The 15744-nt window shown below is 45.2% G+C and overlaps 2 protein-coding genes and 1 non-coding gene across 10 annotated transcripts in view; 1 reads left to right on the top strand and 2 right to left on the bottom strand.

Annotated features, from left to right (window-relative positions):
* STAT3 (signal transducer and activator of transcription 3) overlaps positions 1–15744 on the bottom strand; it is a 69086-nt gene that overhangs the window by 17716 nt on the left and 35626 nt on the right. For 4 of the 8 annotated variants that reach the window (XM_081804978.1, XM_081804982.1, XM_081804980.1 and 1 more), the window contains exons 2-10: positions 14754–14903; positions 13310–13454; positions 12444–12542; positions 4459–4554; positions 4182–4263; positions 3886–3980; positions 3324–3475; positions 989–1147; positions 787–879 (exon numbers count right to left, since the gene is read on the bottom strand). In XM_081804978.1, coding sequence (XP_081661104.1) covers positions 787–879; positions 989–1147; positions 3324–3475; positions 3886–3980; positions 4182–4263; positions 4459–4554; positions 12444–12542; positions 13310–13454; positions 14754–14881 — 1049 coding nt within the window. In that variant the 5' untranslated portion in view covers positions 14882–14903. Of the gene's footprint in view, positions 1–786; positions 880–988; positions 1148–3323; positions 3476–3885; positions 3981–4181; positions 4264–4458; positions 4555–12443; positions 12549–13309; positions 13455–14753; positions 14904–15744 lie in introns of all 8 variants that reach the window. The other 4 variants (XM_081804977.1, XM_081804981.1, XM_081804979.1 and 1 more) reach the window with 1 other exon arrangement.
* Positions 1365–1437, top strand: TRNAR-CCU (transfer RNA arginine (anticodon CCU)). The gene has a single exon. It is a non-coding gene; the product is annotated as a tRNA-Arg (tRNA).
* Positions 5751–15744, bottom strand: part of PSMC3IP (PSMC3 interacting protein) — a 180226-nt gene continuing 170232 nt past the window's right edge. The window contains exon 7 of the transcript XR_014140483.1: positions 5751–5762. The gene's annotated coding sequence lies outside the window, so the exon portion shown is untranslated. The remainder of the gene's footprint in view (positions 5763–15744) is intronic.

Genomic DNA, 15744 nt, shown 5'->3' with positions numbered 1-15744 from the left:
AAAAAAGTCAGTAGGCTCCCCCAAGCAACTCCTACTTGAAGGAATATAAAATTCACAACACTTCCTTTCTGAAAGGTGAATAAAGCACAATTCCAAATTCCTCTTCCTGCTAGTGCGTCTTTGACCTAAAGTTGAGTATCACCCCTTCAGGCCAAGAGGTACTGAAAGAAAGCCTAAGAACCTCGAACTTGGACAAAGTTGTGAGAGATTCACAAAAGGATAATAAAAGTCGTTTCATGAGAAATATTACGGGAATATGTGCTCTGCAGCTGGTATTCTTTCTGTTAAACCTGAAACCTAACACCAAGTTTCTGAGGGAAATTTCACTGCAGAAGGGCAAACCCCAACATACCTGCTCTGACTTGGGTGTGAAAGTCACACCCTGCCCTGCAAGGCCCACCACCCACCTGCTCCATGGCCTCTTAGCTTCTATATCTCGAAGCCTTACTCTTTCCCTTAAAATCCTTAGGGAAAAGTAGGCTCAAAGAACAGAAAATAACCAGCATTATTTTGCCTCTGTTGCAGGGCAGAAGGAGACACAAAGGCCTAAGACTATAGGGCTGAAATTATAGGAATTTGCCCAGGTAACTTCAAAAAGAGGTAACCATTCCTTGGCTTTTGACAGGAGAAATCAAGGAGCAAGCTGATATTATGCCAACAAATTCCATACACACCATACTACTGCCTGTCATGCCTAGAAAGAACAACCCTGGCCACCTACTCTGCTCTCGTCCTAAGAGCGTCTCTCAATAAAATATCTACCAAAAGAGGAAGCGCGGGGCCCACCTGACTTTGGTAGTGAACTGGACTCCAGTCTTGATGACTAATGGCCGGTCAGGATGCATGGGCATGCAGGGCTGCCGCTCAACCACGAAGGCACTGAAAGCAAAGAGAGGGACAGCAGTCCATACACTTCTCAGAGAACTGGTCTTTGCCCTGTGCCTCTGAAGCGAGGGGATGAGGGAAAGGAACCAGAATTCTAAGTTACCTTTTCATTAAGTTTCTAAACAGCTCTACAATCCTCTCCTCCAGCATTGGCCGGTGCTGTACGATGGGATCCCCTTTGTAGGACACTTTTTGCTGCAACTCCTCCAGTTTCTTAATTTGTTGGCGGGTCTGAAGTTGAGATTCCGCTAATGAGGTTATCCTGCCAATAAATAAGAAAGCCACTAGTTACCTCAGTGAGTGCACACCAGTGAGCTGGAGAAGGGGCAGGGAACACCACAGATGTAAACACCACCATGTAGTCCCCTAAAATAAGAAAGGGGAATTTTTTTTTTTATTGTGATAAAATATACATTATGTAAAACTGATCATTTGTAAGTATATAATTCAGTGGTATTAAATAAGAAAAAGTGGGGGTCGCCTGGCTGGCTCAGTTGGTAGAGCATGTGACTCCTGATCTCGGGGTTGTGAGTTCAAGCCCCACGTTGGGCATAGAGCTTACTAGAAAAATAAAAATAAGAAAAAGGGAGGGTGCCTGGGTGGCTCAGTTGGTTAAGCGACTGCCTTCGGTTCAGGTCATGATCCCGGGGTTCTGGGATCAAGTCCCACTTCGGGCTCCCCCTGCTCTACGGGGAGCCTGCTTCTCCCTCTCCCTCTGCCTGCCACTCCCCCGGCTTGTGCTCTCTCTCTCTCTGCCAAATAAATAAGATCTTTTAAAAAAAAAAAATAAGAAAAAGGGAATCTATTTTGTTTTTTAAAAATAGTCCCTTCCAGAACTTAACATTCAAAGAGAGAGCTAGGCATAGAGGAAAAAGTGTTAAAACTTATACCCCAAAGAAGGGACTGGGTGGCTTAGTTGGTTAAGCATCTGACTTCGGCTCAGGTCATGATCTCAGAGTCCTGGGATGGAGTCTTGCATTGCACTCCCTGATCAGCAGGGAGTCTGCTTCTCCCTCTCTCTCTGCTCCTCACCCCCCCACAAATAAATAAAATCTTAAAAAAAAAAAAAGAATGTATTTTTAAAAAAGCACTTAAAACTGCTTTCAGTGAATTAACAAAATTCAGGGTTAGTGAGGATGTGAACAAATAGGCTTTCTCATGTAGGGCCGTCCTAAATTTCCAATTTCATGCTCTACATGCTGGGTGCCCCTTTATGTCAAGTTTCTTATAGTTTAAGCCGGTGCATCATGGGCATTGGTTGGGCTTTGCACATCAAGGATGCTCACTAAGGACCTGCTGCGTGAATGAAAGCGAAAGAGCAGATAAAGAATGATCCCATTGATGTGAAAATGTAGAGATGACGATCTTTTTTTTTTTTTTAAAGATTAGTTTATTTGAGAGAGAGAGAGAGAGAGTACGCATGCATTGGGGGTGAGGGGGGCAGAAGGACGGGGACAAGCAGACTCAGCACTGAGCACACAGCCCAACACGTGGCTTGATCTCATGACCCTGAGATCGGGACCTGAACCGAAATCAAGAGTCAGACGCTTAACCAACTGAGCCACCCAGGCACCCCTAGAGATGACGATCTTTATGTACATATGGACAACAGCCGATGGCTAGAGGGATGGCCATCGAAATTCTAGCTGTAGGGACCTCTGAATGATTGGTTTTTAGAAGACTTTTCTTCTCTTTATTAATTTTCTGTGTATGAACTTTTTTCCCTTATAAAAAGCATGTGTCATTTTAGATTATTAAAATAACTAAAATTGAAACTTTGGTCTGTGCTACGTAGTTAAACCAAAAACTTTATTTAAATTATTAAATAAAACAGGGGCGCCTGGGTGGCTCAGTCAGTTGGGTGTCCAACTCTTGGTTTCGGCTCAGGTTGTAATCTTGCAGGCATGGGGCTCTGCACTCAGCACGGAGTCGGCTTCACATTCTCTCTCTCCCTCTCCCTCTGCCATTCCCTCCATGTGCTTGCTCGCTCTCTCTCTCTCTCTCAAATAAATAAAACATATTTAAAATATAGCAACATAAACAAATTTTTATTAAAAAAATGTCCAAATAAAGTAAAACTCTTCAGACTTTAACTCTTAGACTTGTTTTTTCTTAAGATTTTATTTATTTATTTCAGAGAGAGAGAGTGTGAGTGCACACAAGCAGGGGGAGGGGCAGAGGGAGAAGGAGAGACAGAAGCAGACGCCCCACCGAGTAGGGAGCCCAACTCGGGGCTCGATCCCAGGGCCCTGCGATCAGGACCTGAGCCAAAGGCAGACCCTTCACTGACTGAGCCACCCGGGCGCCCCTAGGCTTAATGTGAGTACATCAAAGTCTGCATCTGTGGGATGGGGTCCAACTCCTGAGCCTGCCGTTATGACCGTAATTTTAGCACAGCATTCTAGAAAGAAAGGAAACTCTCCTCCGTCATCTTTTACCAGTTTTCTAGGCGATCTAGGCAGATGTTGGGAGGGCCTCCAATGCACGCAATCTGCTGCCGCCTCTTCCAGTCAGCCAGCTCTTCGTCCGTGAGCATTTTCTGCACATACTCCATCGCTGACAACAGCCCCGCCAACTCACTCACGATGCTCTGGTTGGAAACCCAAACAAAGTCAGAAAACATTTCCTCAGACCGTTTCTAACCACACTCTTTTTTTTTTTTTTTAAAGATTTTATTTATTCATCTGAGAGAGAGAGAATGAGAGAGAGCACATGAGAGGGGGGAGGGTCAGAGGGAGAAGCAGACTCCCCGCCGAGCAGGGAGCCCGATGTGGGACTCGATCCCGGGACTCCAGGATCATGACCTGAGCCGAAGGCAGTCGCTTAACCAACTGAGCCACCCAGGCGCCCTCTAACCACACTCTTAAGTCAATTCCAGAGAAGGAACTTATTAGACGCCAGGCAAGTTCTGCCACTAGACGCGGCGACCGCGCAGGTGCGGGGGAGGGGGAGGGGGGAGGGGGGGAGGGGCGGGCAGGGGAGGCGGTCGGATGCTCTTACGCGCCGCATCTGGTCCAGCGCGGTGAGCATCTGCTCCAGCTGCTGCATCTTCTGCCTGGTCACTGACTGGTTGTTCCCATTCAGATCCTGCATGTCTGTGGGCGAAGGAAAACCCCCTTGACCCGATGGAATACTCGGATCCTTAACAGCTGCGCTCGCGTAAGCACCAGGAGGCCCCGTGCACCACCTCGGCCCCCGCCACAAACTCGGAGCGGACGCGAGAGACGCAAGTCCGGGAACTCAGGGAACAACCTCACTTTCTACAGCAGATTTTAATGTCTCTAATAGTCACTTGCCTCCTTGACTCTTGAGGGTTTTATAGTTGAAATCAAAGTCATCCTGGAGATTCTCGACCACTTTCATTTTCTGTTCTAGATCCTGTTTAAAATACCAACACACAAACCAAACCAAACCAAAACAAAACAAAAAGACAGAAGTGAGCAAGATTTTCCTGGGAGGAGGGAAAGGAAAGTTTCTGAGAATTAAAATGAAGCCAAAACCTCAAAAAAGACACACACAGGACCCACAGGCAATGTCCCCAAGGAAAGGCTTCCTGGCCAAGACTTGCTTCACCTGTACTCGTTTCCGAACATCCTGTAGGTGCTGCTCCAGCATCTGCTGCTTCTCCGTCACCACGGCGGCTGTGGGGTGGTTGGCCTGGCCCCCTTGCTGCCGGAAAAGGGAATCAACACACATGTGAACGCAGGAAATACGGGGAGAAAAATACTTCTGTCCAGTTGCCATCCCACCCACCACCCTTTCTGTTTGGCTGAGGTGCTGCTGCCACTGGGCGGGGAATGGAAACAGAGGCAGCGTTCCGGGCGTCGTCAGCATGGTGCAAGGACCCTCTCCCCAGGTTTGGCCTGTGCCCTTGCCTTTTTACCTTAGGCCACCTCTAAAGCCACTCTGGGTTGCTCTAGGGGACCACATGGGGAGCTAAGACATGGTCCCCACCTTCGAAAACCTCATTCTAGGTTAAGTACGTTAAAAAAATTCAGAACTGGGGCGCCTGGGTGGCTCAGTTGGTTAAGGTCTGCTTCCAGCTCAGGTCATGATCTCCAGGTCCTGGGATCGAGCCCCACATCGGGCTCCCTCCTCAGCAGAAGCCTGCTTCTCCCTCTCCCACTCCCCCTGCTTGTGTTCCCTCTCTCGCTGTGTCTCTCTCTATCAAATAAATAAATAAGATCTTTAAAAAAATTTTTTCAGAACAGTTATGACAGCAGATCTTGGATGCCTATTTAGTGTAGGTGGTAGCCAGCACATTTCTGTGGTGTAATAAAAAACCACTGTCCCAGAGGTGAAATGCCATAAGAAGAGAGAACACCTCACAGGAGAAGGGGAGGCTGGTACCTTGAAAAGGTCAAATAGCACATGAAATGTGAACATGGTAAACTTTGTCAAAGTAGTAGGATATCTGGGGCACGTGGCTGCCTTAGGTGGAGGAGCTTCTGGCTCTTGATCTCAGGGTGGTGGGTTCAAGCCCCACACTGGGTACAGATTACTTAGAATGAATAAATCAATAAAAACTTAAAAAAAAAAAAAAGGAATAAGATACCTGACCCCCCAAAAAGACCACACAGGGGTGCCTGGGTGGCTCAGTCTGGTAAGTGGCCAACTCTTGATTTCAGCTCAGGTCATGATCGCAGGGTCGTGGGATCGAGCCCCACGTCGGGCTCTGTGCTCAGTGGGGAAAGTGCTAGAGATTCTCTCCCTCTCCTGCTGTCCCTCCCCTTGCTTAAGTGCTTACCCTCTCTCTCTCAAAAAAATAAATAAATCTTTTTATTTTTTAAAGATTTTATTTATTTATTAGAAAGAGAGAGAGAACACAAGCAGGGAGGAAGGGCAGAGGGAGAAGGAGGAGCAAGCCCGACTTCCTGCTGAGCAAGGAGCCTGACATCATGACCTGAGCCGAAAGCAACACTTAACTGAATGAGCCACCCGAGTGCCCCTAAATAAATCTTTTAAAAAGAAAAAAGCTGCAGTGATCAAGACAGTGAATATTGGTACAGGACTGAGGTATCAACCAATGGAACAAAACTGAGAGTCCAGGAAAGACATCATAGAACCAGTTTTCCAAACTAGAAATTCTCAGTGTCAAAGACAGACTTCACACTGAGTCACCAAATCCTCCTGGCTCTGTGCTCCGTAATTGCGCAAATAGATCTCTAGTTCCACCAGCTCAGCTCAAGCCCCAACTATTGATCTCTTTGCCTCTAGTCTCTCTCATTTCCAATCTGTTCCCTACACTGCTACCAGGAGTCTCCGAAATAGACCCAAACATGCCAGCTCTACGGAGACCCATTCTCTCCCTTTCCAGCGGTCCCCATCCAAGTCCACAGAACACAAACCTCCCTGAGAAGTTTAGGGAAGCCAGCCACCACCCCGATTTTATTCTCTTCACAGGGGGAGTGACTCATCTGATCAGTGAGATTAGGAGAAAGACTCTGCATGCACAGATCTTCGAAGAACCCAGCACTTTAGCTGGTGCCTCTCTCCTCCACCGCTGCCTTCCTGGGGCACACCGAAGGCAGGAGTGAGGGCCTGGTTTCTAGAAGCACTTCTAGAGGCTGCTCGCTCTGTGTTCAGTGGGCATTCGTCTCTGGTCTCTGAAGCTCCATATGGATGGCTGGGGACGTGTTGCTCTGCAAACCCAATCTCTCCACCCCCAGACCTAACACAGGGGCAGGTATCAGAAATCGCCAATGGTTCCCTGCCCAAACCATGTTTTCCAGTCTTGTTTTACCAACAATACAGCTGACAGTTTACTGTTTTCGACTGCCATGTCTATTTCTAAATTGGTATTGCACTTAAAGCGGAACAGACCTGGTTCACTGCCACCCACAGAAGCCCGCCTCTAGTACCTTTGTAAAAACCTACTGGCTCCCACTGCTCCCAGGGATATACATCTCAACCCAGCACCGACCGATGCTTCACGCAATCTGATGACAAGTGAAGCCTTCCTCTCTGTGTTCCAGTCACCCCCAAACTACCCACTCTTCCCCACATATAGCGTGCTCCCCACACACCGTTCACTCAGCCTGGCATGCGCTTCTGCCCGAGCACAGCCCAACTCCTTCACCTTCAAACTCAGTGCAACCGTTAGCTCTCCTGTAAAACCTTATTCAACTTCTGTAGGCAAAATTATTCACATCTTCCTCTGTGTTTCTCTCACTTTGAGTGTATACCTATCATCCCAACTAGACTGACAGCCCTGCTTGGCAGGGCTCACATCTACTTGTCTTCCTAGCTCCTGGTGCTCGACCCATAAAAGACACTTAAGAATATGCCAGAAGGGGCGCCTGGGTGGCTCAGTCGTTAAGCGTCTGCCTTCGGTTCAGGTCATGATCCCAGGGTCCTGGGATCGAGCCCTGCATCGGGCTCCCTGCTCTGTGGGAAGCCTGCTTCTCCCTCTCCCTCTCCCCCTGCTTGTGTTCCCTCTCTCGCTGTGTCTCTTTCTGTCAAATAAATAAATAAAATCTTAAAAAAAAAAAAGAATATGCCAGATGATGTAAAAAGAGAAAATAACAGAAAGGCCTGGGATGAGGCCTCAAGGATCCAATTTCTAGCTCTAGATTAAGGGCTGCAAACTTTCCCTATAAAGGCCAGGTGGTAAATATTTTTGGCTTTGTGGGTCATCCAGTCTCTGTTGTAAATACTCAGCTCTGTCACTGCAGCACGCAAGCAACCACAGACAACATGTACATAAAAGGGTGGGGCTGTGTTCCCCAAAACTTCATTTACAAAAAGGCATGGCAAGGGGCGCCTGGGTGGCTCAGTTGGTTAAGCGACTGCCTTCGGCTCAGGTCATGATCCTGGAGTCCCAGGATCGAGTCCCGCATCAGGCTCCCTGCTCGGCAGGGAGTCTGCTTCTCCCTCTGACCCTCCCCCCTCTCATGCTCTCTCTCTCTCTGTCTCATTCTCTCTCTCAAATAAATAAATAAAATCTTAAAAAAAAAAAAAAGGCATGGCAAGCTGGACTGGGGCCACTGGGACTGTTTGCCAACCCCAGATCTATAAGATTGGGAATATCCGTAGGGCACTTACTGCTCCTTTGTCTCTTGTTATAAATTTGGGAGCCTCTACCCCAATTGGCTTAAATCGAATATTTTTATCTTATGGGACAGGATGAACACATTATGGTTCTCCAGGACAGAAAACTCCAGTGATGCAGGGGGGAGTGCCTCTCTGCTAACCTCCCCGTCTCCAGTGTCTCAAACAGTGAGTATTCTCAGATCCCCCCCGCCCATATCTGAGCACATCAGTGCTCTGCTGAAAGTTCCTCAGTGGGTTCTCATTTCTTACAGTCGTGGTGACAGGGACGATGATGTGACAGTGATCGTGACAGCAGGAGAAGAGAGCAGTTAATGTTTACTTGGCAGGTACGTGGCAGGCACTGAAGTAGGTACTGTCATCATTCCCATGGGAGGCACATTCCCACAGCCTGAGGTTACACAGCAAGGGGCACAGCTATGAGGCTCAAACCCAGGCAGTCTGGTCCCCAGACTCTTGTGGTAAACGGCTCTTCCAAAGCCCAGCTGCTGGGCATGACTAACTAAAGAGGTGTTCACAAATAGGGCCCTGGACCTTTCCTTATCCAACCAGATGAGTAAGTTTTCCACAACTCCTCCCAACAATATATGTGTTAATGTTTCCCTGTCTGAACACGATCTTTTCTCTGCCTGGTGTGCTCTCTCATCAGCCTGGTGTACTTGTCGTCAGCCTTAAGTCTTGGCTCGAACACAATCTCTCTCTCTGTGATACTTTCCCGACTCCCTCAGTTAGACTTAGATGTCCTTTCTTTTATGTTCCTGCTACACCTTTGTCTTGTAAGGGAAAAAACTGTACACTGCTGTTCATAGCAGCATTATTCACAATAGCCAAAAGGTGGATGCCACCCAAGTGTCCCTCAACAGATGAATGCGTAAACAAAATGTGGTCTATGTACCACAATAATGTACAACATTATTCAGCTTTTGAAAGGCAGGAAATTCTGACACGTGTTACAACAAGGATGAACTGTAAAGAATTATGGTATGTGAAGTGAGCCGGGCACAAAAATACAGTGTATGAGTTCCTTCTATGAGTTCCCAAATTCACAGAGACAGAAAGGAGAGTGGTGGTTGCCGGGGGCTGCGGTGAGAAAGGAACGAAGAATTGCTGTTTAATGGGTCTAGATTTCAGTTTTGTAAGATGAAAGGAGTTCTGGAGGTGGTTGCACAACATTAACTGAACTCAACACTACTGAACTGTACACTTAAAAGTGGTACAGATGAGGACACCTGGGTGGCTCAGTCGTTAAGCGCCCACATCGTTAAGCATCTGCCTGCATTGGGCTCTCCGCTCAGTGGGAAGCCTGATTCTCCCTCTGCCTCTGCCGCTCCCTCCCCTCCACTCATGCTCTCTCTCTCACTCTCGCGCTCTCTCTCTCTCAAATAAATAAAATCTTTAAAAAAAAAAAGGTTCAGATGGTAAATTTTATGTTGCGTGTACTTTAGCATGATTTTTTTTTTTTAAGTGGGGTGGGGGAAGAAAAAAAAGTCTCTGATTATAGTAAAGAAAATAAAATCCCCTTAGAGAAAGTAAAAAAAAGTCTCCTATAGAGCGCCTGGGTGGCTCAGTCAGTTAAGGGGCTGCCTTCGGCTCAGGTCATGATCCTGGAGTCCCGGGATCAAGTCCCGCATCGGGCTCCCTGCTCAGCGGGGAGTCTGCTTCTCCCTCTGACTCTCCTCCCTCTCATGCTCTCTGTCTCTCATTCTCTCTCGCAAATAAATAAAATCTTAAAAAAAAAAAAAAGTCTCCTATAACTAACCACTGTGATGAGTCGGTATATAACCTTCCAGACATTTTATCACGTATACCAATAATATATGCATATTGAATACAAGTGTTTTTACTATTATGAATCAGATCTTTTCTTCCCTGACATTTTCTAACAGGTTATTGTTGCTATTATAGAAAAGAACTACATAAGATTCTTAAAATATTTATCTTGAATGCAATCATCTTTCTGAACTCTTGTTAGTGCCAACAGTTTTTTTTTAAATTATTTCTCTTGGATCTTATAGGAAGACCTATCTATCTATAAATAATGACAATTTTGTCTCTAGCTTTCCAACATTTACACCCCCTTTTTCTGTCTTATTGTATTGGCTGGATCCTTCATAAAAATATCAATGGGGGCGCCTGGGTGGCTCAGTCGGTTAAGCATCTGCCTTCGGCTCAGGTAATGATCTCAGGGTCCTGGGTTCGAGCCCCATATCAGGCTCCCTGCTCAGCAGGGAGTCTGCTTCGCCTGCCGCTCCCCCTGCTTGTGCTGTCAAATAAATAAGTAAAATCTTAAAAAAAAAAAAAAATCAATGGCAGGAGGCATCCTCAATCTTGTAACTTTTTTTTTTTTAAGATTTATTTATTTGAGAGAGAGAGACACACACAGACAGAAAGAGGGAGTGGGCAGAGGGAGAGAATCTTCAAGCAGACTCCCTGTGGAGCAGGGAGCCTAACACTGGGCTCGATCTCTTGACCCATGAGATCATGACCCGAGTAGAGACCAACAGTCGGATGCTTAGCTGACTGAGCCACCCAGGCGACCCTTATAACAATTTTTAATGAGAATATTTTAGTATTTAGTGTTTTACCATTGTGCATACTGTTCCATTTGGTTTCTGGCAAATATTCTTTATTGTATTAAGAAGGCTCTGACAAATATTCTTTACTGTGTTAAGAAATTCTTATTTTTATCTAGAATGGACACTAAATTTTGTTGTCTAACAGAAATACGGTTTTTCTTATTTAACTTAATGAGTTACATTGATAGAATTCCTAATGTTGAGCCATCCTTGCATCCCAAGAATATAAGCCATGCTTGGTACACTAAGCAAGATACCAAAATCCTAACCATTTTCTTTACTTACACTGTCTTTTTTTTTTTTTTTAAGATTTTATTTATTTATTTGATACAGAGAGAATGAGAGACAGAGAGCATGAGAGGGAGGAGGGTCAGAGGGAGAAGCAGACTCCCTGCCGAGCAGGGAGCCCGATGCGGGACTCGATCCCGGGACCCCAGGATCATGACCTGAGCCAAAGGCAGTCGCTTAACCAACTGAGCCACCCAGGCGCCCTACACTGTCTTTTTAAGGTTTTGATATTAGGATTATTCCAGCCTTATAAAATAAGCTGGAAACGTCTCCTTTATTTCTATACTTTGGAAGAGTTTAAATGATAATAGAACAATCTATTCCATGGAAGTTTGTTAAAACTTTTAAACCATCAGGCCTATTGGCTTTTTTGATGGATAGGGAGTGTACACTTTTTTTTAAGTCTTTTTCAATATATTTTCATGGTCTTTGATCTATTTAAGTTTTCTTCTTTTTTTAGTATATTTTAATTTTGTTATTTTATTGCATTATGAAGTTGTTTGATTTTTCCGTTTCTCCCCGACTACAACCTCCTCTAAAGCAGGGGGTCATAACTAGCATAACACAGTAGGATATGTACACACATACACACATAATAGATCAGATGTTACAGATATATTAGATGTTCTAGATAGATATGTTTATCATGTATCAATCAATACAAGTGATATGTCTTTCATATATCAACATAAGTGATGAGACCAGTAGCATGGAACTGTTCCTCAATGGGCCAATTAGTGTCACGTTATCTCCCTTCCCTAAGCTAACTGTAAGCTCTAGTGAGTGTATTCTCAAACTTAACCCCAAAAGAGAAATGCATATGAACCTGAATGATTCAACCCCAAAGCATCTCCAAGGTGGCACCCAAGAAGAGTACATTATCATATCCCACTGGTGCAAATGTGAACTGTTACAGCCTTTGGGGAAAGGAATCTAGATCTATAAAATTAAAATATATAAACCCTTTGACCTAGCAATTCCATGCCTAGAAATCTATCATAGAGAAATCAAAGCACAAATATATAAAGTTGTAAAGGGAGACATTGCAGTAGTGTTTATAAGGGGGAAAAAAAACAACCCAGAATGAAGCAAATGTCTATCAAAGAAAGAATAATTGAATACATTACAGCAAATCCACACCACGGAATATTATGCAGCAAATAAAGAAAATGACTTAGCTTTATACTACTTGACTTAGAAGGATTTACATGATATAATATTAAATGAAAAAAGCAAGATGCAGAGAAGTACACCCATTTAAATATGGTGTGTGTGTGTGTGTGTATTTTCTGTAGTTTATATGAGCCTGGAAAAAGGTATGGAAGGATATACACCAGACTTTTCATGTTGGTTTCCTGGGAAGAGATAATAAAGAGAGGGAGTGACATTTCAGATTTTTGTAAAACTTTCTTCTCTGTACTATTGTATCAAATTTAAATTTTTTTTAAAGGAGAGTGCATTATGTACTCAAGAAAAACAAAACAAAACAGTTCTTTTCATTGTTTAAAAGAAAAAAACCCCAAACATCCACTTCTACCACAGAGGTCGGTGCACACCCTAATGACCATGTAAAAGCAAGCACCTCTCTGGACACAAGAAGGAAAGTGCGTCTTCAGTGGTGCTTTGTTTCTTCCCATGTCTCACCTGGGCTGCAGTGGCTGCAGTTTGGAGCAGGCGGGACTCTTCCCACAGGCACCGGGCCACGATTCGGGCAATCTCCATTGGCTTCTCCAGATATCTGCTCTGTAAGTTGGAGAGAGAGAATGAAAAGTAGCAGTAGACTAAGGAGACGTGGACCCAGAGTATTACATCTACTACATGAAACAATAAAACGAGGGCCTCAGAGCCTGGCTACCACCAGTGGGAGATGGAGGGGAGAACAGAAAAAAGACAGTCACATGAGCTGTACTTCTGTGACAGAAGGCAATGTTAGTCTGAGTCTTTGGACAGTATGTTATCCTTACATGGAGGTGACAGACCTTGTCCCAGAGTATCCAATTACGGTCAAACATTTAACATTCAAAAATAAGTCATCTGGGGCATCTGGGTGGCTCAGTCAGTTGGGCGTCTGACTCTTGATTTCTGCTCAGGTCATGATCTCAGGGTCGTGAGATCGAGTCCCAAGTCGGGCTCCGTGCTGGGTGTGGAGCCTGCTTAAGATTCTTTCTCTCTCCCTCTGCCCCTTCCACCCCCCTTCCTTTCTAAAAAAATAAAAATAAAAATAGCAAAATAAGTCATCTTCCTATGAAACCACTAGTTCTGATCATGTTATTAACATGCTAACGTAGTATGATTAATGTAACAATTATGTGATTACTCCAGTGGACAAAAGAAGTGGATTTCAGATAATGATGCTCAAGGATGGGTATACAGAGGTTTGAGGAAGGGCTAATAATTTCTCCTTTGATTTAAAGTACAAGATAGGATCTCATTACCTAGGCAAATGAGAAAAGAAATACTTCCTGGACAGAAAGCTAACAGCCTACTCTGCAGGGGCAGTCTCTTCCCACCTGAAGGAATTGCTTGATTCTCCGCAGATTGTGCTGATAGAGAACATTTGACTCCTGTAGGAAACGGCTGTACTGCTGGTCAATCTCACCCAAGAGATTATGAAACACCAAAGTCGCATGTGATTCTTTGCTGGCCGCATATGCCCTAGGAAAAGGAAGAAGGATACAGAACGATCTGAAACCTACATACATCCGCATATGCGCACACGCACGAGTAGAAATCACCATCAAGGAGGGAAGAAAACAAGACAAACCTGATGCTTTAACCCACCCATCACTTTAGATTCACCTTCCTCAGCAATAAGAAATATCATGAATTCAATGATTATTAACAATTATTCCAGATACTATTAGCCACTGCCACAGTCTATACTTACAAAATATTCAAGTGAAGCGGACAGACATGCTGTTTTGCTTTTAAAGTCTCAGTCAGTTCTGCAGTCAGATTATTAGTAGCAAATAAGCAAACCCAGGCTGGGATGGCCCATCTCCATCATCTCTGACTCACCTCCCTGGCCCCTTACCAAATTCTAGAAAAACTAGGTCATAGACCTGCATTAAATGAAAATTAATAGGTGATCTGAACACATTAAAATGAAGGGAAAAAAGGGGCACTCTTGGTTTCGACTCTTGGTTTCGACTCAGGTCATGATCCCAGGGTTGTGAGATGGAGCCCATGTCAGTTCCAAACTGGGCGTGGAGCCTGCTTAAGATTCTCTCTCTCCCTCTCCCTCTGCCCGTTCCCTGCTCTCTCTCTCTAAGAAAGAAGGGGAAAAAGTGAAGGAAATGGTCCTTGGAATTCTGGGCCATTATCTCCTCTACGAACGAGTCTATTTCTCTTACTCTGTGTCTCCTTCCTTTAATTAAAGGGAAATCAGAATTATGGACCCAAATCTCTACCCATGAGAGAACTCTCATTAAGATAAAAAATATTTGTAGCACATCCCTGGAGTGTGAGAACACACAGAGGATCTCGCCAAGGAAATGAGATCCAAATCAGCCTTCAAAACATCTACCACCGGGGTGCCTGGGTGGCTCAGTCGTTAAGCGTCTGCCTTCGGCTCAGGTCATGATCCCGGGGTCCTGGGATCAATCCCCACATCGGGCTCCCTGCTTGGCGGAAAGCCTGCTTCTCCCTCTCCCATTCCCCCTGCTTGTGTTCCTGCTCTTGCTATTTCTGTCTCTGTCAAAACAAAAACAAATATCTACCGCCAAGCAGGCTGCTGTTCCAAGGTGCCAAAAGACAGCTGCCCGCACACACTTCTAACGTAGAAAGCGTTTTCATGAGACTGAGAGTACCTCTTTATCTCCTGATCTCTTTCACCCCATCACCTATACCCATAAGTTTTTTGATGAAATAGCATAGAGTTAAGCTAGAACAGGTTATGTCTCTTGACTTAAACCAAAACCTGACACTTTGGGGAGTTTCTCAGGAAGGACTTACCAGTCTTGACTCTCAATCCAAGGGGCCAGAAACTGCCGCAGCTCCATCGGGAAGCTGTCACTATACAGCTGATGAAGCTGCTCCAGGTACCGCGTGTCGAGCTGCTGTAGCTGATTCCATTGGGCCATCCTGTGGCAATCGGGGTCCCACCTGCAAACCAAAGTGTCCATATGGTCACTGTGAGCCTTAGTAGGAGGAAACAACCTACAAACACCCCATCTACCCAACACAGGCATCAGGTCTGTGATTAGGGATAAAAGATGCTTTGGACAGGATCCTGCGTGTTTCTCCCAGTTGACAACAATACAGACACATCCACAGTCTCTGCCTCTGGAAGCACATCCCAGCTTCTCCTACACTGGGATGCCAATGTGGGCGTGGCATCTGCCAAGTTCCAGGATCCATTATCTACCAGATGTATGTGAAGTTGAAAAATAACTTCCAGAGTTCCACTTCCTCATCTATAAAACAGAGATCATACCCACCTCTTGTGGCTGTTGAGGTATTTCTAAAGAACTCAGCACAGTACATGGCATACAACAGATGCTCAACAAATGTCAGCTCCTTTCTTTCCACCCTACCCCCCTTCTAAGAGGGTGAACTGGAAGGTATAGATAACAAACCTAAAGTAAGACCAAAAGGTGGGATGTGACTGTTTAGGGAAGACAGAGCTAATTCTAAGAATACAGGTTTAAAAGTATAAGCAAGGACCTGCCTGGGATTCTCCCACTCAATGAAAAGCAATTTTGTTTTTAAAAGTTCTCAGTTGGGGGCACCTGGGTGGCTCAGTCATTAAGCGTCTGCCTTCGGCTCAGGTCATGATCCCAGGGTCTTGGGATTGAGTACTACATCGGGCTCCTTGCTCAGCGGGGAGCCTGCTTCTCCCTCTCCCTCTGCCTGCCACCCCCCACCCCCGTTTGTGCTCTCCTCTCTCTCTCTGACAAATAAATAAATAAAATCTTAAAAAAAAAATCAAAGGCCGGGGCGCCTG

The sequence above is a fragment of the Leptonychotes weddellii genome, chromosome 15 (assembly GCF_054177405.1).
Source record: "Leptonychotes weddellii isolate Sample4059 chromosome 15, ASM5417740v2, whole genome shotgun sequence".
Taxonomy (NCBI): domain Eukaryota; kingdom Metazoa; phylum Chordata; class Mammalia; order Carnivora; family Phocidae; genus Leptonychotes; species Leptonychotes weddellii.
Note: the sequence above shows the minus strand (reverse complement) of the source record. Positions and strands in the feature narration are given on the sequence as shown.